Source organism: Syngnathus floridae, chromosome 20 (genome assembly GCF_059516105.1).
Source record: "Syngnathus floridae isolate MCC-2025c chromosome 20, RoL_Sflo_1.0, whole genome shotgun sequence".
NCBI lineage: Eukaryota > Metazoa > Chordata > Actinopteri > Syngnathiformes > Syngnathidae > Syngnathus > Syngnathus floridae.
Window position 1 is genome coordinate 4,355,890 of NC_142432.1, and position 26,609 is coordinate 4,382,498.

The 26,609-nt window shown below is 41.9% G+C and overlaps 1 protein-coding gene across 3 annotated transcripts in view; it reads right to left on the reverse strand.

Annotated features, from left to right (window-relative positions):
• LOC148380860 (partitioning defective 3 homolog) overlaps positions 1–26,609 on the reverse strand; it is a 124,263-nt gene that overhangs the window by 25,772 nt on the left and 71,882 nt on the right. For all 3 annotated transcript variants that reach the window (XM_088363402.1, XM_088363401.1, XM_088363400.1), the window contains 5 exons: positions 24,650–24,798; positions 21,086–21,319; positions 18,644–18,872; positions 9,052–9,174; positions 4,450–4,761 (listed from right to left, as the gene is read on the reverse strand). In XM_088363402.1, the coding sequence (XP_088219528.1) occupies positions 4,450–4,761; positions 9,052–9,174; positions 18,644–18,872; positions 21,086–21,319; positions 24,650–24,798 (1,047 nt within the window). The remainder of the gene's footprint in view (positions 1–4,449; positions 4,762–9,051; positions 9,175–18,643; positions 18,873–21,085; positions 21,320–24,649; positions 24,799–26,609) is intronic.

A 26,609-nucleotide genomic window follows, 5' to 3' on the forward strand; every position in this document is an offset into this window, starting at 1 on the left:
TGTGTGTGTTCCCACTGAGCATAACTAAAGATAGAAATGAGAAAAAGGTAAGAAAAATGGCGTGGGAGTCATGTGTCGCATCTCCATCAATTTCCTCACCTGATCTCTTTCTGGCAAGAGCTGTAAGGGATGGCCTGTTTGCAAGATGAAAGCCACGATTCTACGCTAGCCGAGCCGACCTGTTATTAGTTTATAAAATTGGGTTATCCATCATGTGAAAAGCCGAATGTGACCTCAAAGTCAACAAACAGGCAAAGTACATAATGTTAGTGACTCCTAATGGACTACTTTGATTTTGACTGACAACGGTTTGGAAGATCACTGAATGCAAATCATATTTGTCAGATATAATCCCTATAGTCCAAAAATAAAACTGTATTTTTTTTAATTTCTATTTTGATAACCTGTCTCAAAGAGAGAATAAGTCAAGGTGTCAAACCTTGCTAGCCTCCAGAATAGCATCGTCTGTTAGGTTATCTAACCGTTTGCAGCTGCTGATTACCAGAAGTTGATCAGTAAAGCAGGTTTCAATAGCCGTAGGGTTCGTTTCAAGCTTTTCCCATCTCCGTTTTGCATATTTTTGCGTAGAAGAACCCATGCTCACAGCCAAACACCCTTCTCCCTCTCTTTCATCATCTTGTGAAAATGCATTAGGTATTACTTGCATGTCTTCCAGGCTTTTCATTTGAAGTATTGATAAAACACATACTGTACATGCAAGCTTAATCAGCTTGATCCACTTGATGTTGAGTTGAAGGAGAGGTGGGTCTATATAGACCCCCCCCCACCCCCCACCCCACCCCACTCCCCCGAACCCGCTTTGTTGGTCTGCTTGCAGGCTGTTTGCTTTCTTAAATGAACGTAATGGTACAAACGGAGGATAAATTGCTTTCTGCGTGCTCCATCTCATCACATCTATCCCACAGGGGCTTCTCTCTGAAGCGGGAGAGTAGGGTGGGAGGAAAAATGAGAACAGAGCATGAAAATAATTCACTTGCTTTGCCTTGGAGATACACGTTGCTATCTGTGTCGAAACCATGTGATAAGTTTGATGTACATTTGCTACATTAGCGCCTCCTGTGCTATCATCAGAGTACAGACACCGTATTTTCAGGCATATAAGGTGCATTAGTAAGGGAAATAAACAGAAAATGAGTGAAATATTATTCACTGCCAAATACCAATTCAGTCATCTGTTGTTGATCACATGACCACAAATGAGAAAAATAAGATGAAACTGAGATCGTATATCCCAACAAACCAAAAAAAAAACATGCAAATATTTGCCAGAACTGAAAAAAGGGTTAGTTTCTACTACGATTAAAATATAGCACATGTCTCATTAAGGAAAAGTGCTTCAAAATGCTACTCATGTTTCCTCCCTTGGGGAGCAACATGAAGTTATTAGTAACTTATGAGCTGTTATTTAAGTCACACACAGAGGCATGGGTCGTAAAAGATTAATTTGTTTACCGATAAATTATTTAGAGGTAGGATTTAATCAAAGCTACAGATGTTGCCGTCAAAAAGGACTGTTAATCTTCTTTTGATTGCAAAATAATAAATTACTAACAATAAAAATCCCAGAGACGGGCTTGCTGATTGCAGACTTAATTAACTAACTAAGGATGAGAGAGAAAACAAAATTGTTGACTTCATAATGGCTCAGCAAGCAACTGATTGAGGCAGAACATCACGGATCAGATTGTATAATTTAGCGGCATTAGTGGTCCGGTTAGACCAGATGGGGACCTCCGGGCTGCTAGCTTGCATAAGACAGATGTAACTTGTCTTTTATTTTTTACTTTGGACACGTAATGTAATACGCAAGCGGGAAAAAGACATGTATGAGTTTTTATTTTTTTCAGTTGGGAACAAATACTCCAAAACTCAAACTATCTTCCAGAAGTGATATCCATACTTTATCTGTCCTTCAAAAATGGAAAATCTGTTCTTTTATCCTCTTCGGAAAACGCATTAGCAACCTCGTGATCAAATTTCAAGGCCATGCAAGTGAAGGTTTCGACTTTAGAGAGGCTCTTGGAAAAAAAAGTGTTATTTAAGTGTCGATCTTTAGGTTCTCGCGCTCTCATCCTCCTGCCTGCTCGGCTCTCTGGAGCGTCTGAGTTTCACAGAACTTCAAAAGCTTTGCACTGCTGAGCTCGATCGGCTACTTTTTTTTTTTCCCTCCTGCCTGCTTTACCCCACTGCTTCCTCCTACCACTGCAACGCTCTCTCTCGGAGTCGTGTTCGAATCCTGACAGTCAATCAAATAACACTTTCAAAAGGTGATGCTTTGTTTCACGCCCGCCTCTCACAAATCCCTCGGAGGCTGGCACCTGTCAGGCCGTCGTGCTCAAATGCACCATCCAGTACCAGTTACCCAAACCCCGGGGTCCCTTGGCAGATGGATGCGTTAACTCAGATGCCTGTCTAGAAATGAGGTCATTCCATTTTGCTCGAATGACCCCGTTTTCATAAACAAGGTGTAGCAAAAGTTAAAAACATCATCATGCTGTGACTTTTAGAGTGAAATTTGATAACTGCTACATAAAATTGAGATAAAACTTGACACTAAGAATGAAATTTTATTGGGCTCTCGCTTTTATTACACCATCTAATTGTCCAAACATGGCTGGTCTTGTCAGCTTTAATAACAGAGGGGCTTCTAATAAATTGTCAGCAACAGTAAAACCTAATAGGGCAGACTGAGCATGATCCCGCGGTCTTGCTATCGCTAAGAGTTTATATGACGAGGTCTGAGTCATTCCATCTTTACAGTCATGGTGACCTTCCCATCAGTGCACCATTACCAAACGTCTATTAGACAAAAACGTGTATATCGAGTTATTTATCCCGCCGTGGCTTATGATCTAAAGAGGTTAAACAAGTGGGCAGCTTAGAAACTGAATCATGGATGAATGCTTTTATAATGACATTAAACCAATGTATATTTGTAAGACACTAAAGAGCAGCGACTTGCAAAACAACAATAAACAGTAACGGGTAATTGGAGCCGTGTGGACCTAATCTCGTCAACCATGGGTCTGGTAAGTGTCTCTAATTAGTTAAATGGACCAAAGAGAAAATCCTCCGCCTTAAATGAAGCTGCAATGACAATTCACGAGCCAATGAAGGTCATCTTACTGTCTCTAAATAATTCATAAACAACTTTGACAAACTCAACCATCTCTGCGGCCCCCATCCATCATCTAACTTCCTGACAGACAGTAAAACAAGAAGACATAAATTCAACATATTCAAAAAGATAACATGTGATCCCTAATTGGGTCTTTTGCAAATACAATTCCACATTGTGCCATGCATGGCTGAGTTTCTGATCCCCCAATAAACCCATGGAAATGAAACGTCACACAAAACTACAAAAATAGGAGAGCAGGAGCCCCATACCCTACAAGGCAAGTTCTTTCTGAGTTATTTTCTTTAATAAACCAATTACTGTCAGAGACGATGTAATAACGAGTGTAATGTATTTGGATTTCAATTCAAAAATATTTGTAAAGGAGGGGGGAAAAAAGGAAAGAAAAACATTAGCCAGATGGTCAGAGGGAATTAATAATAATAAATGTAATCGGAAGACGCTAAACACAATTAGACTCCTCTCAGGGAAAGAACCAAATGTTTTCCTGAGGAAAGCCTCGGACTGTTTTGGAGAAAATACTGCATCGCTGGAGCTTAAATTGATATTTAATGGAATCATATCCATCGCTGTCAAAATTTTTGTTGCAGTGTAAAAACTGGCTTTAGGGGAAAAAGATATTTCCGATAGATAGCTGTAAGATAGTGATTCTGTCCTGAGGTTACAGACTGTCTGCCTATCTACCTGAACTGGCACATGTATTGAACTAGTTATCAGTTTGGCCAGATAATCGTGTCATTTCTGCTGTAATTGACTTTCTACAGGATATAGGAAAGGGGAAATAGATGGCGAACGGATGGAGGATGATCCTTGAACAACATTATTAAATACATATATTGTGGAGCTGTTATCTCCTGGTGACACACATGCACACTTACACACACCCAACTCACCGAACTAACGAAGAGCTACTACGAGATGAGTTGATCTTGAGTCACATAAACTATTCTACTTATATAGGTGATGTATACACTCATTAGCCACATCAGGTGAGTACAATTGTACAATCCAACGTCCTAGAAGCTAATGATGGGAAAACGAAGCTTCAAACTTGCTTCATGAACCAGTTGTATTTTTTGATTCCTCTAAATGGCACTTTTTTTCTTCTGAAAGAACACTGACTCTCAATTTCTTAAACACGAAGAGTAATCTGATAGTTGTCAAGTATTGAGTATTTGTTTTCCGTGACAAGTAAAATAAGCAAACACAACACAGCTTAGATGTCATTGATGAGGTGGACATAAAGTAAATGGAGTCATTTCAAGCTCCATAATCACTTTGGGACTTACCCGTCTGAAGATGCAGGGCGTCCATTGCGGGGCTTGTTGACCTGAGCATAGAGCGCCTCTAGAGGTGGGTTGTTGTTTGGAAGACTGGCAGAAGAAGGAGGGTTCTGGGGGCTCAAAGGAAGATGGTACTGATGTTGACTGCCGTAAGGATCAATGCTGCTGCTGTCCACCGACGAGTCCCAAGACCCGATGCCGGCGTAGGTGTGCTCTTCATCCGAGCTCAACGCGGAGGGGCTGATGATATCTTGAATTTCAGCATATTCACGCTCTTTTGCCTGCTTCTCCCTGAGCTCGCGCATCTTGGCCTGTATTCTAGGATTAACAAAGTAATTATTAGATTTTTATTTTTTGTCGTTGTGAGGACAACGAGGAGAGCTAGAGGGAATTTAACAGCAGCCACCCGACTGCTCACCCGTTCCAGATGTTGCATCCCTGTCGTGGGGTCGCACAACAAGCATGCTATCTGCCACAGGCGTAACACATCCCTACTACCTTAGGTCACAAACGACCTCTGACATCCACCGCCCCGCCTCCCCCCACGCCTGCTTGCGGATGATTGACACGTTTGAAACAGCCCTTGAATCCCCTCCAGCCTTTCTCGGTCCTCCGTGTCTTTATTTTAATAACAGTAATCATATTTCAAACAATCACCATTTTTCAACGACGGATTAACCCAATTCCCACGTCCGATTCATAGACATCCTTATTTATTCCCAGCCATCCCAAATCCCATTTGCTCAGCATTATCTAGAGATTTTTTTTTTGATGGAGGCCTGATGTGAAGTTGCATGATAAGTAGTCATCGGTTGTGCATTAACATGCCTGTCCTTTTGTTTTTTGCATGACCACAAATATGGAAGTCATTAACAGCATAGTCATGCCACCAGGTCAGGGACAGAACATAAGTCTCATAGCTCGGGAAAAAAGAAAAAAACAATTCCCCAAATCCCTTCCACCTGCCATCTGGCTGAAGCGATGTCTGATCTCTGCTAGGAAGGACTCGAAAATAGTGTTAGCAGAGGTTCACGGAAGTCTGCTGGGATTCAATCCCCAACCCTCTGGCGTTTTATGAGCTAACCAGATTCATAAAAATGACAATGTTGACATTTGTAATGAGATAATGGCCCTTGCCTGGCCCGATGTCGCACAGCACAGATACCTTCCTGCTGGGTATGTATTTCTATTTCTTTAATATGAACTAATAAACATGGCATATATACCATTTTATTTTCATTTACTGTCAATATTATCGCAGCAGTTTTTTTTCAAACACACATAAAAAGCTTTTTAGCTTTTATTGGCAAGAAGAGAGTGCCAAAACAATTGTGATATATACGTGCTGTGTAATTGTGTAACGAGAAAGCCAAATCGTAACGCTTTGGATAAGTAAGTACTTGACTTGTACCACAATAAACTATTAATCACACTCTAGGACACTTGAGAAAAAAAAACTAAGAGTAGAACCGTGTCAGTTCACAAAGTCTTTCCATTGTCAATGTTACTTGAGCCAAAAACAGACTTTTGTCAATGTTTAATCAACCCGATAGGAGTCAGACAGGGGACAGAGGATGACCTACTCCCTCGGTACTTTATTTATTTTCAAGTCAACACTCTTAGAAGTTTGAAAGACTGCCTTTTCAATATGCATTGTTACTGCAGTGGATGAAAAAAAAACAGAAGGCTGTTGCTCTCTGACTTTCTCATCCGCACTGAATAGATTTTTCTTTTCACTGCACCCTCATCAAAACACGTTCTATTGTTGTGAAGAGCAGATGGAGGGCGGGTATGTATATCTGAATTCAATCAAAGTGCAGCAAATGACTCCTTGCAGCTGTCTGTGCAGAATTACAAACTCCCAGATAGACCATCTTTTTCTGTTGACACTTGGCCCATAATAGCATAATGCAATCATAAGAGATAATTGTTCAGGTTTCAGGGTGTTCATTTACAGGGGAGATAATCGTATTAACTTGCCTTAGGTATCAAAATCATTATAATTGTAATCACAAAAATAATTACAATGGTAATCACACTTCCCCATCAGACAGTTCACGCTTCCTTTGAACTTATGGAACTCCGACTCAAATGGGATACAAAAATAATGATGTGGCGCGAGAAATTACGAGAATAATAACATTGGGGCCACTATGCACACTGATTTTTTGTGCGATAGGGATTTCCCAAATGCACAAGGCAATGGTGTGCCTTTAAGCAAATTGCTTTTTTAATCTTCGCCACAGGTGAGAGGTGCTGTTTTGCAAACTATTGGTTTGTTTGATAAAGGATTGCAAAAAAAGATTACCTGCTGGTCAGGTTATTTTAGCCCAGAAGACAAATTAAAAGAGAGGTGCCACTGCCAGAGAAAATGGAAGACAAAAAACAAAGCTTGCTCTTTGGTGGTCTGCGGGGAACAAGGGACGAGGAGAGGCACAGTGAAGTGCTGGCCACTGATTAGAAGCCAAGCGGAGCCAAGCTGATAAGAGAGAATGGACATCATAATCTGCTGCCACAGAGAAAGACAGAGAATGTAGCTCTCTTCAGGCAGAAAATGAAGAGGGAGCATTGTCAACTTGTCGTTTACGTGGCCCCACTTTGCCCGGAAAAATAGATTCAGGGCTAACGTGCAGAGATAAGTCAGAAACTGATAGAGGCTCCAACAACACCACACATGCTCTCTTTCTTTCTTTCTGCCCCTCCACCCCCAAGGCCTTAACAGGGAAGCGGATGACAGAAAAAGATTGCTCGTCCAATCAGAAAGCGTGTTGTCTCCACAATCTCGTTAATAGGAACCAATCAGATAAGCGTGTCCACTAGCATAAAAGAAGCCGGAGTGATGGCTGCCGGTACTGGAGCGAACAGATCTAGATCGGGCTAAACCCCCACAGGCGGAAGTCCTGCCTTGATGAGACTCCAAAGAGTTAATAATCTCCACTTGCAAGTGTGCCAGAAATGCAGAAAAACAAAATGCTACTGATGGTCAGCTTTCATCAAGTCAAACAAATTGCAAAGGTTTTAGATGATTTCACCACCATTCATTTAAACGTGGTTGTGAAAATACAATACAAGCCTTGGGGGACACCTTGAATTAATCAATCAGAGGTTGGAATCCATTCCGTTACTCCTGAATCATAATTCTTCATCTTAGCAAGCATATGAAGTCACAATCATTGGGACTCACTCGCCTGGTTGACTGCTCTTTGGAACACACCGAAGTTCATTTCCAAAGTGTCAACTCAATTTAATCACTGACGATAAATCTGAATTAGAGCTGCAAGTCTACCCGGGGTCGCATTGACCCCAGGAAGTGTGATCTGGAATCCCATGCAGTAAAAAAAAAAAAAAAAAAAAAAAGTCTAAATATATTTATTTTTTTATATATGAAAATATAGTCTATAAACATGTAGCAAATTTCTGGGCCAAGCTGAACCGGAATTCTTTCAATCTGGACCCGGCATGATGGCAGGTGGGATTATTATTAGCCTCTGTGATTTCCCTCAGGATTCGCCTTCCACTAAGCGTAGGACAATCCGGGCTTGGCTGGGTGATAGGATTTGGGGGCAGGTACAAAAGAATGGGAGAATTGGGTGTGCCTGGTGCACAGGGAACCGGGACTGGAGCTCACGCATGCAGAACGGAGCGAGAATGAGAAGGCGGTGCAAGACAAAGAAACGGTGACAGCAGTCAGGATTTAAATAGTGTGTGTCCGTTTTAGGGGTGGGAATTGCACTTATCTCGTGCGCTCGATGTGTCTGTGTTGATTTTGCCGCTTAGCATGACAGTCGTTTTGGGAGGTGCTCAAAGGAGATAGCCTTGGCTTCTTCTCCGGGGCCGACCAGTCTCCAGGGCACGCTGAGGAAAATGTGTTGGGACCTCAGCCAGAAGGGGGTTGCAATGATGGTGGGGAGGACCTTTGCTGCATGTCTGAGCCAAATACCAGAGAGAAAACTCCTAGGTCTTTCTAACCAAGGCCTCCAGATGTTTCATTCAGCAGAGAAGAGAGCCATTGTGAAGGTTGTGCATGTGCGTGTCCAGCAGTTTGCCGCATTTGACAGCCTTCCACCCTTCTCTTCATTTGCCGAAAAGAGAGAGTGATATGAAGCCCTATTGTTTCTATTCAATTAGCTGTTATTACCAGCGGCTGTTTGATCGGCGAGTTCATTTAGTCGATGGAGAACAATGAGGCAGCAAGCTGTCTTTTCATTCCGCCTGCATTAATATTGTTCCCCCCCCTGCTAGAGAATTCAACAGGGCTCATCCACAAGAGATGAGGCTAACCCTGCAAAATCCACCCCCCCCCCGCCCCTCCCCTCCCTGCCCAATGTCTACTAACACAAAGCTAAAATGACTGAATATGAAGGGCCAGTAAATTCACGAGTGATTAACAGCACCGGCGAGCTGCAGCGTGAGACAAATGTAAAGCCACACTGATTTTGCTGAAATAATAAGCATGCCAAATCCACTGGGGGATGAGCAAGCGCCATTAGGTGAGCTCGTCTCAACAGCACAAGCAACAATAATACAGAAGTAATGAAGAAAACAATCAAGTTATTGTTAATCTGTATATTTTGGCATTATTTCTCTTCAGAGGAGATATTTTCTGACCTCTCTTGTTCAAGCCTCATCCGTTGAGTCTCCTCCTCAGATACTTGCACATCTTCAGCTTTGGATTTACTGGAGGCCCTCCTTTCCACTCCTGGATGTTCGTTACTACGGTGCTTTCCAAACCTAAGCGTAAAAAAAAACGTCAGCCAGCCACATTCAATTCTCTGATATTTCAGAGTCGCACGTCACCTCCTTTATCCCAGAAAAAAAAATCAGGTTAAACTGCTCGGAAAGGAAATTAAAGTGTCAAACTGTCATACTCTTCAGGTTCAGTGTGTACCAGGGGGAGACAGATGAGAACACAGTCTCCACTATTTGTTGGTCTCATTCATGTGAATACAATCAAAATGCACCATGCCATTAAAAAGCGAAAACAAAAGTCCAGGCAATCAAAAAAATATTTTCAAAAGATAAAAATGCCATTCTGTCACCTTCCAGAGAATTGACAAACAATAAGAGTTGGAAGAAACTAACGGGAAACCGGGACGGATGTGACTTGTACTGCAACGTTGCAAACTTTTACATTTTAATCACAGCAGTTACACACGAGTGGTGGTAAATCCACGACAGCTTTACAGTGAAGTGGGAATAAGCTGAGCCGATGATCGTAAATTCCTCAGGTCAGCCAAGCTTGGTGCTGAGAGAGTAAACGGCAGGAGGCCTGCAGGCTCAAAATGATGAGGAATGGGGAAATAGAAAAATGTTGTCCTCATATAGCGGAGAAGCACAAACCCAATATAGAAAACTCTACAATCGGACGACATCGACATCATAACTCACGGCAATTCGCTTGTCGGCAGTGAAGCTATTTGACCGTTTTAAAACTGATATGAAAAAATAAATGTTGAATTTAAGGCTGGGCAAGCATTCATGGACTGGGAGAACCCCCGTGCATAAATGTTTAGTATTCCATTTTTGCCAAATATCTAAAACTGACTCCTCCTTGGAAATAGATCTTTTTTTGACTCTTTTAAAACAACTCTGATGGACGATTTTGCGCTCGTGCCGAGGAGAGGTCAAGGTGATAATGTTTGGCATCTCATCCGCAGACTGCATGCATTACCTAATTAATTAATCAACAAATAGCTCCAGTATGTAAGAGTCAGTCATTTATCACGGCGGCTAGCTATCATCTATGCATGCGAGTTTATACCGTAACACCCCAAAAAAAACATCTCGTTGCAATTCATCCTCTGAATCAACACTGGGCGATTTGTGAGTGTCAAACATATTGGCATTTTCGACAGAAGCAGGGCATCAGCAGCAATAAAATGAAAAGTGACCCCCTCTTTACTGGCAGCCTGAAACATCCAAGTGAAAGACAAGCACTCCATCCATCTTTCCACTCCCTATAACGCTTATCTTGTTCAGAATAGTGGGGAAGCTGGAATCCATCCCAGCTTAACTCCAGGCAGAAGGTAGACAACACCTTGAACTGGTCGTAACATTTAAATTAAATTTAGCCAAAGTTACTTCTGCAGCCTTTATGATGAAGTATAACAAAAACTACCGAAGAGCAAATTATTTGGGTTAGGAAAAACATAATTCAGTCATTTGGCTGTCCTTTTTTTCTTTTAACTGGCAAAGTAGCATTAATCATGCTGTATTGACAGAGAGGTTGACATGGCTTGATAATAACATATTGATTAGTTGCTGAAATACACAGTTTGAATGACAATGGTGTCTTCTAACCTGATAAAATCAGTGCTGTAACTTTTAAAACAAACTCTTCAAAGTTTAGTTATTTCATCTCGTGCTTTCACATTTGGTGATAGCTTTGTATGGTCCAAATAAATGATGTGAAAAATGAAACTGGGGATTGGTTTGTATTCACATAGTACACATTCCAGACATGACAAAATGCTTCAAAAGTAATTATGTGAAATTGCTGTGTCTTTTCTCACATGGCCACAAGAATGTAAACCAGGATGGCGATGATTTGGTGTATGGAATAAAGCAGCGACAAAATGGAGCAAAAGGAATAATTCCCCTCGGATTATGCAGCATACAACATGCATGCGTCAATTAAAATATGTGGAACCGATGACTGTTATCAGATGACCTTGAACAAAACTCATGTTCGATCTGCACGTTGTTACCATGGTTACCACGACCAAGACTTCACAGAGCAAATTAAGGTGAGCATAATGTTCCTGTGATTTAAAAAAAAACATTGCAGCAAATTTTACATGACCTTGATGCAGTAATAATTTGAAGTAATAGTTTCCAAAAAGAGATAAACCACATCATGAGAGCATATTTATAAGACACGCAAGAGTAACACCAATGAGTAGACTTTTTTGATAAATAATTGATAAAAAAAATGGAAAAACATAAATAATAAACAAAAATAAACAGAATTTTCAAGCCAAAGCGTTCACATTTAGCAAACGGGCTTCATTGGTAATTATATTTACAGTAGACCAAAAAAACAAATCGTGCTCACATCCTTAGTTTATCCATGTAAATAGACCATCACATCCCCATAAAGCTCTACTCTGCTCTTCTGCTTGTGACTAACTGGCCGTGCTACTGTTTAATGATCCGTTCTTAAGCATCTATCTCACTGAGGCAAGCAGCAGTCAACTGAAAGTGATGAATGAGTGCATGCGGGGTTCTTCTCAAAAAAAAAAAAAACAAGATGGAGTGAAGAGCTCGCAACCTAACGTAAAGATAGCGACGGCACAGCTGGATAACATGCGCATGTGATCAATGAGATAGCCTGAATGCAGATAGGCACGGAGAATATCCATGACCTGTAGGAGTCACTACAGCTGCAGCAACGCGTCATTCATCATCTCTTGGCCTGATAATGTCTGAATTGCCATCAAGCCTCATTTGGACTGTAGGCAATCTTGCACGTGTCAGTCATATCAAATAGATTCAATGCTTTGATGGCTACTAATGTGATGAAACTCCAGGAATAAAGTAGGAGCGTTCAATTTGAGTGTCACGCCTCGCCAATATCTACCAACTGTGGCTCATAAAAGAAATGTACTTCAAATAGTCAGTAGATTTCTGAGCGGGGAGAGCTGCAGCAACATTGAACTGTAATTCCACTCCATAAATCAGAAAGAAAAAATATTTTGAGAAAGCAACATGGGACTCGGAACGCATGAATAAACAGGATCCATCTACTGTATGTGAGTAAGTGACGAGAAGATCATTTCAAGGACGGTCATTTGGTTTCTGCTTGGCCAACCTGAAACTTAATCCGAATCTTCTAGGCTGGAGCTCCGACATGCATTTTGAGCATTTGTTGCTGTGAGGCTTGAAACAAAAACTTTGATTTACTTTTTCACCTTCAAATGACTATTAGAAAGTAAACGCGATGGTCTTGTCGTCAGAAAATGTGGATTGTTGTTTGAGAAGACTTGGGACGACTGATGGCTTTTCAGTTCTGGGCTAAATGTGTTCTGAAATAGTCTGGAAAAAACAGCAGGGTGACATATATGAAGGGGTGAGAATGGGATTCATGCCGGGTGGGGAGGCAGTATGTACCGCATCATGGAGGCATGAAATGTATTTATTCATGATTAGGCCTTGCACTAGCAGGAGCGAACACTGCAGGCGATATCTTCGAGCGTTCCAAAACAAGCCAGAACATTTTGGAGGATATTTGTGCGGTCCTCAAAGAGCAAAAGTCATGAATATAAAAACAGATTAGCATGTCAACTCATATGATTATTGAAATGCATTTAAATGTTCTTTGGAAATGTCTGTCATTAAAAACATGTTACGCAACGTTTCTATTTGTATCAGGAGCAGTTGCATCTTATTTTATATCACCATCTCAACGCACATACATGCACGATGAACGGTTTGTGTTTTCTGTATCGTAAACAGCTTGCACAATACAAAAAGATGAGTTCTCGCGTCGCCATAATTGCCTTTAATGTTACTCATAAATCACAACTGTGTGTTGGGCTTGTTGTTTTGTTTAGGCGATGAGGAACATTTGAAATCCATGACACCCTCTGATTAAAGTCTCTCATTACAACACAAATAAACAATCCAGATGTATTCATACTTCAATTTGTTAAAGTGTGCGTCCATAGTAAACGGGGAAGCTTCTGGAAACACCTCGGAGGGAGGTTTGCGTGATGGAATTGTGCACGCATAAAATCATACGTGTGGAGACAAAGACATTTGACTACGTTTAACCAACCTAGCGACATGCACCCGCACGAAGATACAAGAATAGGGATGAGAATAGCAGCCAGGGGGGGAGGGGGGAGGTGCTGTGGATTTTTAGTTGAGGAGCTGCAGTTGGCAGCTCAGTCTGTGACCCAGATACGGTGCGGCACACTGCATTCCTAATGGTCCATTTTGATCACTGACACTCTCGTTATCCACAAGCCGGCTGCTGCTGCTCATCACGGGCACGGAAAGTCGGAATTCGGCAGACACGGTAGCCAAAATACAGTACGCTTGGTTCTTTTGATGATGGCAACTGCGACTGTCAGTGTATGACAGAGAGAGGGGGGGGGGGGGGGGGGGGGGGTTACCTGAGCATACTGTCGAGTTAGATATGTATAAAAAAAAAATGAACCAGTGGACGTTTCGACATGATGGCCGCCATCAGCCCCAAGGCCGTCTAAGAATATTCCCAGGCTGAATTTTGGTCCCAGTACGTTTTCTAAAAACAAACTGAAGACGGATATGCCAGTCAATAGCTGTCCTATTCCTAAGATGCTCTGCTAAAAAAAAAAAACATTCAAGGGCATTTGTGTGTCTCGAAGACTGACTCTGAAATACAGGCATGGACACACACTGGTCTAAATGTTGCATTTGAGTCTGTCGAAGAGAGAAGACAGCAGAAGCACTGATCCGTGATATAAAGCCCCCCCCACCCTCCACCCTCCCCGGCATCCAGAGGGAGACGAGAGAGGTCTTTCTGTCAATGCTACGATGAATGTACAGGGCAGATGGGATGTGAGGAGGCGGGGAGTGAAATGGGTGTGCATATTGAAAAAGGAAAAAAAAAAAAAAAACGTGGGAGTGACAGTAATTGTGAGTAAAGTGAAGACAACTGAACATCCCAACCAGGGTTTGATAAATAACCCTGGACACATTTCCGTCAACAATTTACTGACAACTGTCCAAAGATAGTGACTGTCTAGTATTTTTTTTCTACAACAAACGACCTTCAGGGTTAAAGTAATGTCAAAACGGCGGAAAATCACAGCAAACACATCAAGACGCTGACAAGGCCGGCGTTTAATTGGGTGCCTTTGATGGAAATCAAGGATGTAATCCAACATCGATTGATATTCCCATTGTAATTCCAAAGCAATTTTCACAGCTTATTCTTTTTCTCACTCGAACCACAGTTATCGCATACATGTTGAGATGTACGCAGGTGGGAAGCCATCGGATGGGAAAGGTCATTTCAGCCAAAGGCCCCCGTTTCATTACATGCTAAGCCTCATGGTTGGGTGAGCAGACTAGCAATGAGTTGGACAGTAGCGAGGCTAAATAAATAGATTCTCTCATGCGGATTTTGACAACGGTGGTTTTGCTCGCCATCCCTCGGGTCTTGTATCATTAGTAGTCTAAGGCTGGGTGCACCACTCCACTTAATTTGAGCTCTTTAATAACAAACCGTCATGTCTCGGAACGAGGGGGCCGCGAACATCGCAGCTCGAGAGACATCTCTGGATCTTATTTCAGGTTGACAAGATTTCAGATTCAATTAAATCGGTCTTGCAGCACCGTCTCTCCTCACACGGAAAAGCGGCCGCCCCCGTGTTTCAAGGTCTCGATTGCGGCGCCGTGTGATCATTCCAAACCTAATGACTGCGGGTTTGTCTCATGTAGGCCCGTCGATGCCCGATTTGATTGGACAAAGGAATCGGCTTTCCCCCTCCTTAATCCGATTACTGAATGTCTCTGCTTACATTTAAACACTGAACTGAAAGTGGTGTCCAATTTGTTGAGGCCTGCTTCCAGATTTGTAAAACAAGTTGTGATGGACAAAATATTCATACAACATTGATCATCACGGGAGCTTTAATTCAATAAAAAGGAATGTCCCTGTCCACCATTTTCCAGTCTAATGTGTGTTTGCATGTGATGTAATTATAAGTGTTGCATTTCCACAGTTATTTTTCACATTTACTACACACATTATGATGAGCGAGGTGGCGCCAAAGAGGAACAATTATCATTTTTGCCCAGATTACACCGAGCAGATGTTACGGCCCACATGTGGAGGTGGCTAATTGCTGTCTTCAACTCCACCGCGCCAAAACACAATCAGCATATGTGAGGACGGCGCGTGAGGGTGGAAAGTCGGATTTTTTTTTTTTTTATCAAGCAGGCCGGCGGGATGGTCGTGTGTAAAAAGCCAAGCGAATGTGCGTTGATGATCAAACTGGCTTAGCATACATCTGCTGTTCCCGCCTACATGAGCAGAAAGATTCATATGGGCTAAAGACATGGATTGGCGCAGGAACAGGAACACACTAACCACTTAGTGTTGTGCTACACATAAGGTAGTCGCATGGCATCTGAATTGCTAACACACAACCCTCATAGCATGCTTCCACGCTGCCTTAGAATAATAAACCCAAGCTCTGTGTGTATTTGTCCACGCCCTTCTCTCCAGCATGTAGCCTTGAGTGGGATTTCATCTACTGGGAAGAGCAAGCCGAGGAGGTCCCCCGGGGTGATGGAGGGTGAGGAGGAAAAAGAAGACGGGGGCGCACGGCTGTCACCGCCAGCTCCGATGTCGGCTGATGGCTCGACGTCAGGCGCGGTACTTATCAGAGTGGCGATGAGGGCGGGGGGGTGAGGGAGGCGCGTGTGCGCCGTTGGCTTGGAGAATTGGTGAGGGTGATGCCAGATCCCATTAACATGTCTTTTCATCTACACACATGGGGAAACATGCCTCACACAGGATTCGCATCCTTCTTGAAAATGCACACTAACGTGAAAACGGGTGCGGATTCACATGCAAAAAAAAAAAAGGCTAAATTGCTGGGGATGCTTTAATCCTTCCCTGCGGGCAGACAGTTTCATGATGTCGTGACTGTGCCGCTGTGAAAAGCTCGCTTCTTTTCTCATTGCCCTGTTCTTTTTTCTTTTTATCCCTTCTTTCCCACTCTCCCTTGGTGCCCCAGTTCACTCCAGTGCACACGCTCCCAGTCTCCCCCCCCATCGCCCTGCCCTCCCCCCACTACCTCCTCACCCTTGCCTTTCAATATTGCAGCTTCCACCAGCTCATCTCCTTCACGCTACTTTATTCCGGGAGTGTTTTACATTTGCATAACTCTTGTCCGAAACAATTTGTCTTTACACATATATAAAATTCAAGTTACGACAGTGATGGAAGCACACACTGGCACACACACATTCATCAAAAATGGAAGATTTTGTAGTATCAAATACATAATTGACTCTATGCCTCATTATGCAGCATTTTTTTTTTTTTTACATCTCTAAACTCCAGCAATTTACAATACATTATTAATTCCCATTAAAAACAGAAATCAAAAACAGGCTATTTTGATGAAAACTGGGTTAAAGTTCTAAAAAAAATAGGATATGAAAGTGTGGTAATGTCTTAATCATGAATCGAGTCAGTTTGAAAATGCCAAGGAGCGTAGGATTGCGGAAATCTTATTATTGGGGTCAAAGTAGCATTGTAATGTAATTTCACGTGATGATATTATGCGGGAATTGAGCTCCTCGAGTGCTGTCTAGTTATCAATTTAATGCTCATCCGTATACATAAGGGTCAAAAAATAATGGGAATGTGGCTTTTGATGAAGGAGGTCAGTCAGTCAGTGGCGAGGCGGCGAAATGACACCTCATTAAGAACGCCTCGAGGCAGTCTCACGGACCTGACCAAGACATCACTGCCATGGAGCACGCCAACAGAGCCTCGGGCAAAGATTCCAACAACTAAACAAATCTGACTGAATTGGAATCTAATGATCACATGCTTTCTGCGAGGGAGGGCATGAATAATCACGTCAAGACATTTTTTATTATTTTTTTTATCGTATTCTAAACTAGCATACACTCAAAGATCTTGCCTTTTAAACTCGGCGTACACTCGGCCATCCTCGCTTCCCATGACTCTTAATGCACTCCCAATCACGCTACCCCTTAATCAGACATGAAATCCACATTCATCAGATCGTCCAAAGTCCCTGCATGCAAATTGCATGGCGCACCGATGCGGAACTCCTTGAAACCCCCTTAGAGGGAGAGCAAAACGAGACTTGCATGGGAGAGCAATGCCGGGATAAAGAGTGACAGAAAAAAACCACTGAGACATCCATTACAAAGGATTAACCTCATCAGGGTATCTTTTTGATGTTTGGATACAACGGTGAAATGCTCACACGCCAAACTTGCTAATATATAGCGACTGCGTGATCTGTAAGCCTAAGAGTGTCGAATATACTGAGAAGACAAAGCCTTCGTCAGGCATAGAATCTAAAATCTCTTCAGGGCTTTTGCTAGTTTGACTAAAATCGCTCCCATCACATAAAATTTCCTTTTGCCTCTGGCAATTGATACGACGAGTTTCTTCTTGTAATATAAAGTTTTGCTATTGAATCCGCTGGGATGCATTTATTCCCACCTCATTTCCGTCTTTAACTTTCGAAACTTGGATTGGAAAAGGATAATAGGAGAACGCGGTGGGTGTGAGACCTGTCGAAAGTTTTTAAGATGGAAATTGTGTAACGAACAAGGAGAGGGCAGAAAGACATGCTCGTTCCAGACGTTCATGCTTCTCAGGCACAGGGAACGGGCGATGGGAGTTACGCTAAGCCCGCTGCGTGCCAAATCTTAAGTGGACATGGCACTCCAAGATAATGAGGTGTGATGAGGAAGTCACAAAGGGCATGCGGAGAGGTCACATGCACTCATAAAAATCACTAAGCAGCCACGTGTCAAGCTCTAAAGATTCGCTATCCCATCCTTGAGTCAAAATAGTTTTTGTAACACACTAGCCTAGAATATAAAATAAGCAACCCTGTGGCGCGTCTCAATCGTGACCCCAAAACACACTTGTCGATTTTATTGTTCATCGCTGAGCCACGTGACGTGACGCGCCTGCTAATCCCGTTAAAGCAATCCGCACGGAAGCAACTTAAACGAAGCTCGAGGCCCATCCATTGTTAATTTCTGCCCTATTTAAATGCGACTGGCTTCCAAAACTAAAATCCCAAACTAGCTCAAAACATTTTGATCGGGTGAATCAAAACAGAAGGAACAACAACCCCTCCAATTGCGGAAAACAATAGCAGATACCTGAAGCGATAGTTTGAGCGGCCCCTCAACAAAAGCTTAAGTTTGTTTAGCCATTGGAGCATGCATATGGTTATTCATGAATAAAACATGTTAGCCTTATTAAAAATAATCTGTCGATTGTGCCAGAGGCTCTTAAGGTCCATAGCAACCCACCCCCTTCACCTTATCCCGGCAGGGTTCAAGGAGAGGAGCTTCTAATTAGCACTCCAGCGTTGAAGGAATGCAGTCAAATTCCGTACGTGTTCGATGGTATTAATAAAGCAGAAAGCAATTGATACTCAAGGCTACACAGGCGATGGACGGTACGAAGCTCAGATCTTACCTGAACATCTCTCCGAGCCCCTTCAGCATGCTTTTCTTTGCTTTGTTCTTGTCCTTGTCTTTCTCCTTCTCTTTATCCCCTTCGGGCTTCTTCTTTTCCACCTTGTCCCGATGTCTCGGCCCGTCTTCTTTGGAGATGTTGCCATTGAGACCGGGGCCGAGGAAGAGCTCGCCGCTGGCCGACATTGAATCCTGACCTGATGGGGAACTTCCCTCCGTGTCTTCGTCCACTTGAGTGACAACATTGAAGAAACATTGTGAGAGGGAGGCGGATAAGTCACGATATGACATAACATGGAAACACATCCTAATACATAACGGAGCATACTTAATTTTTTCTCCTAATTACATCAGATCAACTATTAAGGGAACAATTATGTCTCAGGCGGTTTAAAATCTTTGAACAAAACACACAGAATATTGGAGCCTTATTAAAGCTGAATATATTTACATTTCCCTCCCTATGAGGTTTGTCTGAAACTTCAATAGATGTGCTCAAAGTCAGCTTCAAATATACGCATTTAACTTAACCCCTTTGCCTTCTCCTGGATTTTTTTCTTTTTTCCTTCAGCCTATTTCACATAAATTATGTGATCGAGCTCTAACGCTAGTCATGTGGATCGGGTTCGTAATTTACATCTGAGTTTAATTCAAACCCAGACATCAAATAGAATCTGGAGTCCTTAGGTGATATACGGTTGATTAAACTCAAAGTTGCCATCACATCTAATAAGAAGTGATGTGCAAAATGTAATTAATCTGTCAGTAATTATACATATACAGTAAGTAATTTTGAAAAAGGCTCTCAGGGATTTTAATTGCAAATATGGTGGAATCTTAAGATCCTGTCTGGAATAAATAGTTTGCTCTCTGAGAAGATACGTATAAATTCCTCTTGATACTGTAAAACTTTTTCAATTATCAAATCCCATCAGAGATGAAACTGGTTTTATTCTACTAAAATAATTCTGTTATTAAACGCGTGAAGGTTTTGGGGACATCTCATAGGTTGATTCTCATTTTTTTGATTTCATGTGTTTTAATGAGGTGCAAAATGATTGAATTTGCCAATCGGCTTCATCATAGATATGATTCAATCTTCCTGTCAATCATTTCATGGCACCTGGTTATTTAAATGACTGACATTAGCAAGGATGCTAATACTTCTTTGGCGATGGTTTTCCAATTGCTTCAAAAAGCAGAGCGGCCAAAAAAAAAATAAAAGACATTTTATTATAATTCATCACAATGCATGTAATCAAATTAGTCCGATTCAGAAATAGCAAAATTCCTTGGTACGTTATAGCCACCCTTGGGAATTTAATAGATCTGAGAAGAAAAGATCTTACAAGGCAGCGCCAACTAGCAGAGGAAGCGTTGATAAAAGAGTCAGGAGATAATTTGCAGCGACAGAAAAACCACAGGCATCATTTTGTGCCACTTTAGTCAAACTTTCATGCTTTGGAAAATCAAGAGCATTAAAGCTGGACTGTCAGTTGAGGTTAGGACAGACAAGTACAATTGCTTGTCTTATTACAAAACCATTGTTTTTTTTTTTTCCCTCAAAAGTGCAGATATTCTTTCCCGCAGTTCTTTTTCAAATTTATCTTCAAAGAACACAACGCAGAGTCGTACAACGAGGGGTGCATATTGCCGAGCGGGATATCTTACGGAAAACACATTTTACTTAGGGGATGCCAAATTATTATTTGATTTAAATAAAAGTCTTAGAGCAGAGGACAGTGGCGTCTTATCTGTCAACTTTGACTATTAACCTCAGTGACGAGCACAAACTGGCTGCTTTTATCTAAATTGAAAAACAGAGTTATTTGAATATCGCGTGGGGAGGGGGGGGATGGATGCAATAAACCGCGGCGGCGGAAATCGTCTGCTTTCCCCATTTTTCTTTGCAGAGATAAGACTGTATTTAGTGGCTCGCCGACAGAGCTTATGAGAACAAAGCATTTCAGGCAAATATTCCCCTCCAAATGTTTTCCTCCCCGTCCTTATTTAATGGAATCCTTTGCTGGATGGAAATGTATATATTGCAATTACTTTTGTGGTGCTGCCGTATTATTACCTGTTGGCAAAACATAAGACATCCGTCTCACTATGCCAAACACATGCCTTTTTATCATCAAACAACAAGGAGGAATGAATATGTTCACTCGGTTTGGGTGCTGCTATGAATGTTTTTGGGGATTATTTTTTTTCTTAAGTTTAGAATAAGTCAATTGAGGAAGTTTCTCGGTAATACAAAAGTAGTGGGGGGGGAAATGCCAGCCTTGCTGGTATAGACTGAGATGTAAATAATAAATAGAAAATAAAAAAGATAAAAGATTTTTTTTGATGACCAACATGCATTTTTAAGTACGGAAGACAATATTGCCAAAGAATTTCTCACTAAGTCAAACAATGGTGAATGATAAATCAAAAATCTTACATATATCCATGCTGCTTTCATCCTCGGGCACATTAACGACCGATTTATCGTACGATTTGTCGATGGCCGCTCTGAAACTCTCATTGCATCCTCGGCTCCGGAGGATTCTTGAGCGTGGCCTGTTGACGTTAAGTTCACTGTTGCGTGTTGCTGCGGCAAGAGCTGTGTGGAGGCTTTCAAGGGAACTGGACATTTTGAGACCCAGTGTGGGTCCGACATTTTGTCCTGAAGAACCTGTGGGGAAAATAAAAGAGGAAAATTGTGTTAGTGATGCGTGATAGTTAATGGGGTGTAAGACACAGAGCAACAAAAGCAGTGTGATAAAACTACCCAACCATTCTGACCACTCATGTGAAAAAATAAATTATCCAATCGCTAATGTGTATAATATTAGTATTAAAAAGGACACGTTACCGAGAACATAATCTGTGTGAAAGCATTTTGATTAGCTCTAATTCCACTGACTATTATTTTTTAGTTTCGATCATTTAAACACAAACCATATGACTGTCACGCAATTCTCAGTCAGGGATGTTTGAATTTGCCTAAATGAGGTGTGACCCACTGCTGCTGGATGACCCTAGAAGGTCTTTAGGTGGAGTCTTAAACTGTCAGAAACATATTACGCAAAGAAAATAACCCCCCGTGTTTTAAAGACAATTTAGTATCCCGTGTTCACTACCTCCACTAAAATATATTTGCTTTTGAGAAGGCTTGGAGCAATGCCAATATTTGGAACCAGCTGAGGAGGAAGATGAAGGTCTTTAGGGTCACAAGGGACTCCCCTCCTTCTACTACATCTGCTACCAATGCACCTAAATGAAGTGTGAGTTATTTTCTTCCATTCATTGCGCCTATGGATCGACTGTCTAAAAAGTCAGATAGGCTAAAAAGGTCAGCTGTTATCCACTGGAGACTACTTTTCAGACTGCTAAATGCACTGTCATGATTTTTACACTCCATTTTATCTTGGCTTTCATCAATGCTTGTAAACATTTCCAATCCCAGGAGAAGCAGGACCCGATTCCAAATAATTGAACAATCCTATACTGCTGGATCAGATGAGCTGCCCAACTGAGAATTATCTAATTGGGTGAAGGGCTGTAGTTATATTAGATTGGCATAAAAATATTGCAAAAAATAAAAAAACGACCCTATAAAATGAAATGCCCTCCCTTCCACAGACATTATGCATAAAGCCTGCAGACAGCAGACTCACAGAAGCGTTTGACACAATGGGATTGCAAGCTCGTACAGGATGCAACAGTTGAAGGCAACCAAAATGACATCTGCCGTATTCGGAAACAGGGAATTATCCGCCCACTCTGTATTCCGCATCGCGATCCACTTCACCATTGTTTCTCTCAAGTCTGGTGAATGGCAGAGAGTAGCAGAGACACAAAGACGATGGAAGAGCGAGAGAGAGAGTGAAAAAGAGCGCGAGTTTGCCCGAAGACCGTTGCCAGCTGCAAGCTTCCTTTGTTTTCATCAGAAAAATCCCAAGCTCTCATGGGAGAGTTTGACGGACAGCTCTCTGTATGCCATTCTATTATGTGATTCCTATCTCCAGAGACTACGCGCTCTGCTCCTTGACGCCCTCTTATTCAGAGCCATGAAAATACATATCCCCCCCCATTGCATACAGAGTTTGCCTGGAAGAGAAATGAAAATCATCACACTGAAACGCACACAAAGGCAGAGAGTGCACCTGAAATTGTGTCACGCCCAGAGGAAAAACTTCCTCACCTTTCTGTGTTCCTTAAGCATATTAAGTGCAAGGACTGTTAATTGGAGAAGATCCATTGCCATTAAGCGTTCAAGGGGAGCCATGGCAAACTCCATGAATAAATCAGCAGCGGTTATTACAGGGACAGGAGCCCATACTATAATTAGAGTCGCTAAAACTATGCAACCCGGCTATTATTCACCATAGACTCTTGCATGTAAAGATCTGTGTACAGACAGGGGCTCCATTACACATAATTTATTCAAAGAGCCCGGACGGTAAAAGGGTAATTATGGTAAAAATAGCCCCCAAGGTGGTCAGGGAAAGGCCATGTCCAGGTATCCCAAAGGAGGGATCATATCCCTGGAGTCAGTCGGGCTCGTACGTCTCATTAGCATGACGGAGGACGTCCTTCGTCTGCTCAACATGTGTCGTAAAAAAAAAAAAAAATCTTCATTCAGGGAATTTACCAGTAATGTCTCAACCTGGGGTACAAGATGCTGTGAAACCAACCATCTAGACATTTTCAGAAACATTCTCCTCCAACTGGTGGGCTGCACTGATTTTTTTCTGTGTCAATTCATTTTAGCGACAAAGCAGAGCTAAAATAGGCCTATAATGGATCTACTGCAATAAGCCAGAGGGGTTAACTAGCAATTGAAGCCTTGATTGCAAGTCGAACTCACTCACCACTTGACTACCAGTAGCTCTCAAACTACATTGAATATTTTTTTTATAAGCACGACACGTTCTAATATTAGCGATCCCTATTCAAGACTACCCAACATAAGCCGTAGCAAAAACCCAACTATGGTTTGTAATGAGTTAGTAATGGAAAAAGAGAGAGATGGGGGGGTAATCTCTTATCGAGCCACGGACCCATAAAGGTAATAATCGAATAAAAGTCCTGGCACATACGTTTAACTCTACTGGTGCTGCTGTTAATCTCATCAGCTACTGTTAAAGAGCACAAATAAGCATGAGAGCTATCATGCACCATGTAAATCTAAGAGAAGAAGAGGGACAATAAAGTTCAAGAAAGGAAGCTGTGTAATTTCAGAAGAAGAGGATATTACATCCCATGTATGAGCCTGTCAATCATGAGGCTTACAAGGCATGGATATTCCTGCAAGATGAGGAACCTTGCAGATATTTTTTCTTTCATTGCCCAATCTCATTCTCCATCTAAATGGAACAGGAACATGGGGAGTCTGATCAATTTCGCATATTTCAACAATGAGGCTCTTCAAAGACAAGAAGTCCAGCTGCTGCTGTGATATGGAAGCACCTGGAATATGTTTAAAGGGAAAAACAGGAAGGTCCTTCCATTCTTCCAGAAAGACACGTGTGAATCCGAATGTTACGATCGTGGAGGCTTAAATCAGATGTCCGATATTTCCAAATATGTGATTGGTTTGAGGTCATGTCTTTCAAACCAAATGCATCTAACCATGAATGATATCCAGGTAATCATATTAGAAGCATAATGCACCAAGGCTTATTTCAAGATTGTCTGATAAATACAGTAACTCAGTTCCTTTTTCAGAACTAATCAAATAATCAAGGAAACGCTGACATCACTTTGGAACAATCATGAGGCTTCTTTGATGTCGTCCCGAGATAAGATCTGCATTTGCCGCGATGAGCCGTCTCATCTCCCTGTCCACTCCGCTCACTTCCTGTCCTCAGACAAATCAGATTAGATTTGCAACCCACACCGAAAAATCTCGAGGATAATGTCTTTATGCTAATTGTGCAGAGAGCGAAAAAAACAAAATATCGCATTGCAGTCTGACTGCAAGCATAAAAACAAAAAAAGAAGAAAAAACACCATTTACCTAAATCCATGCTTTTGGACTTGCGTGACTTGATGATCTCCAACTGAGCAGCATTTTCATACTGCTTGGTGCGCTTCTCTGACATACTCTGGCGGGCGAAGCCCTCTCTTTGAAACGAACCATCCGGGTCCGCATCGGGACTCAATGAGCTGCAATAGATGAGAAGTCAAGTTAGGTCACTACGCAGATATTTTTGTATCTTGCTGTGAATCACATTGAAAAATGCACAACCAATCTATTTATCCTGCCTGAAGGGCACTTCAATGTCTTGCTGGGTTGGTTAAGTTTAGTTCTATGCGTGACACCTGATGTGAGGATGCTCCGGGGTCAGTATCACTCAATAACGCCACTCCCCCGGTATGTCTGAGGCAGGAGCTCCCGTTGCAATTTACCTTTGAGATGCTTAATCTCTGTCTGGATCTTAATTGAAAATCGGATGGGAGCGGGAGGCAGAGTTTGGGTGAGGGGGTAACGGTATTTGCATTACAATTAGGGTGAACACCTTGCCATTCAACCAGATAGATGCGGTCCTAATGAAGTCTTCCAAATGACGCAAGCACGGAATGCGTTTTTTCTTTTCCATTTTCCAAATGACGGCATCAACCCTGCTAGCACTTGGCTGCATGTCAACAATCGTGATTTGCTTTGCCGAGTTCATTCAACGTAAAGACGTGCTTCACGTGTCACCGAGAGGCCGGTGTTAATATGTCACTTTGCTGTCAGCCATACTCGGCATTGGCATCTACGCCGCCGTATACGGGGCCACGTCTCGCTGACACGGGAAAAGGAAGAAAGGAATGACAGCACAGATGTATTATTCATTCATTCATCATCACTCTCTTTTCCCCTCACATCACTCACTGTCGACAACACGCTGTTGTTTTGTCTCAACAAGTGTATCTTTCTTGAACCAGACAGTTTGGACAGCAAAGAATTTATTTTTCACTCTTGTCTAGCTGTTGTGATAAATAACTCCACAGAGTGCAAAACATAAACAAAAGAGGAAAGTAGCTCCATTGAAATGAAGTTCGTAAATATCACAAAGGATAAAATCAGTTTATATGGGTTTAATATGATTTACCGTCACAAATCATTTTATTAACACACACATGCGATATTGTTGATATTTTCCACATATAGAAATTATGTGTTTTCCTGAGTCCATCTTTGCTTTCCTCAAAAGAATAAAAAGTTCCTTCAGCTCTCCTTCTTTCGCAACATTTAAAAGCAATCTCCAACATTCCAAGCAGATGCTTCCGTCCACGTTAAGCATCCTGATGTCATCTAAAATTAACCAGCGCTGAGCATTGCTCACAGGCAATGCTTTGGAGTGCATTTTAAATCAACCTTGCCTGTCTCCATCTTCTCCTGGCAGGGAGTTAAATGTGTCAAAGCATCCCCGCAGTGGCATTAAAAATGCTAAAAGCACTTCCTCGTTTTATAGAAGCTCAACTATCTATGTAGTTTGTCGTGTTTTTTTATTTTTTATTTTTATATATATAATTACAACTATTCACAGCAAGGGTCCCTATTTATGAAAACAGAAATTTGGTCACCTGGTGGTTAAGCTGCATTAACATGGACTTGCTTGGCTGCAGTAATCACTAATATTAAAGCTTAACATCTACCCGATTATAAATGTATCATCTTTTGAACATCACAGCTGACACCGAGTCCAGCTTTTGATTTTCTCTTTCAGCATTTGCAGTGGTAACCGATGGCTAACATGGTTTATTCAAGCAAAATTTGTATGTTTGCCGTAGCGTATTATTCACGCTGATATTCACCCGCCAAGGAGGGCACAGACATGGAGTACCCCGCGTGGAGAGCCTCGTGAAACATATGCAAGGTGAGGAGAAAAGAGGGAGCATGTATGACATGCTTGTACCAACGGCGCACCGCTGAGACACCGTAAATATTCATGAAGCTAGAGGGGACCATTAGCATTTCAGGGAAAACA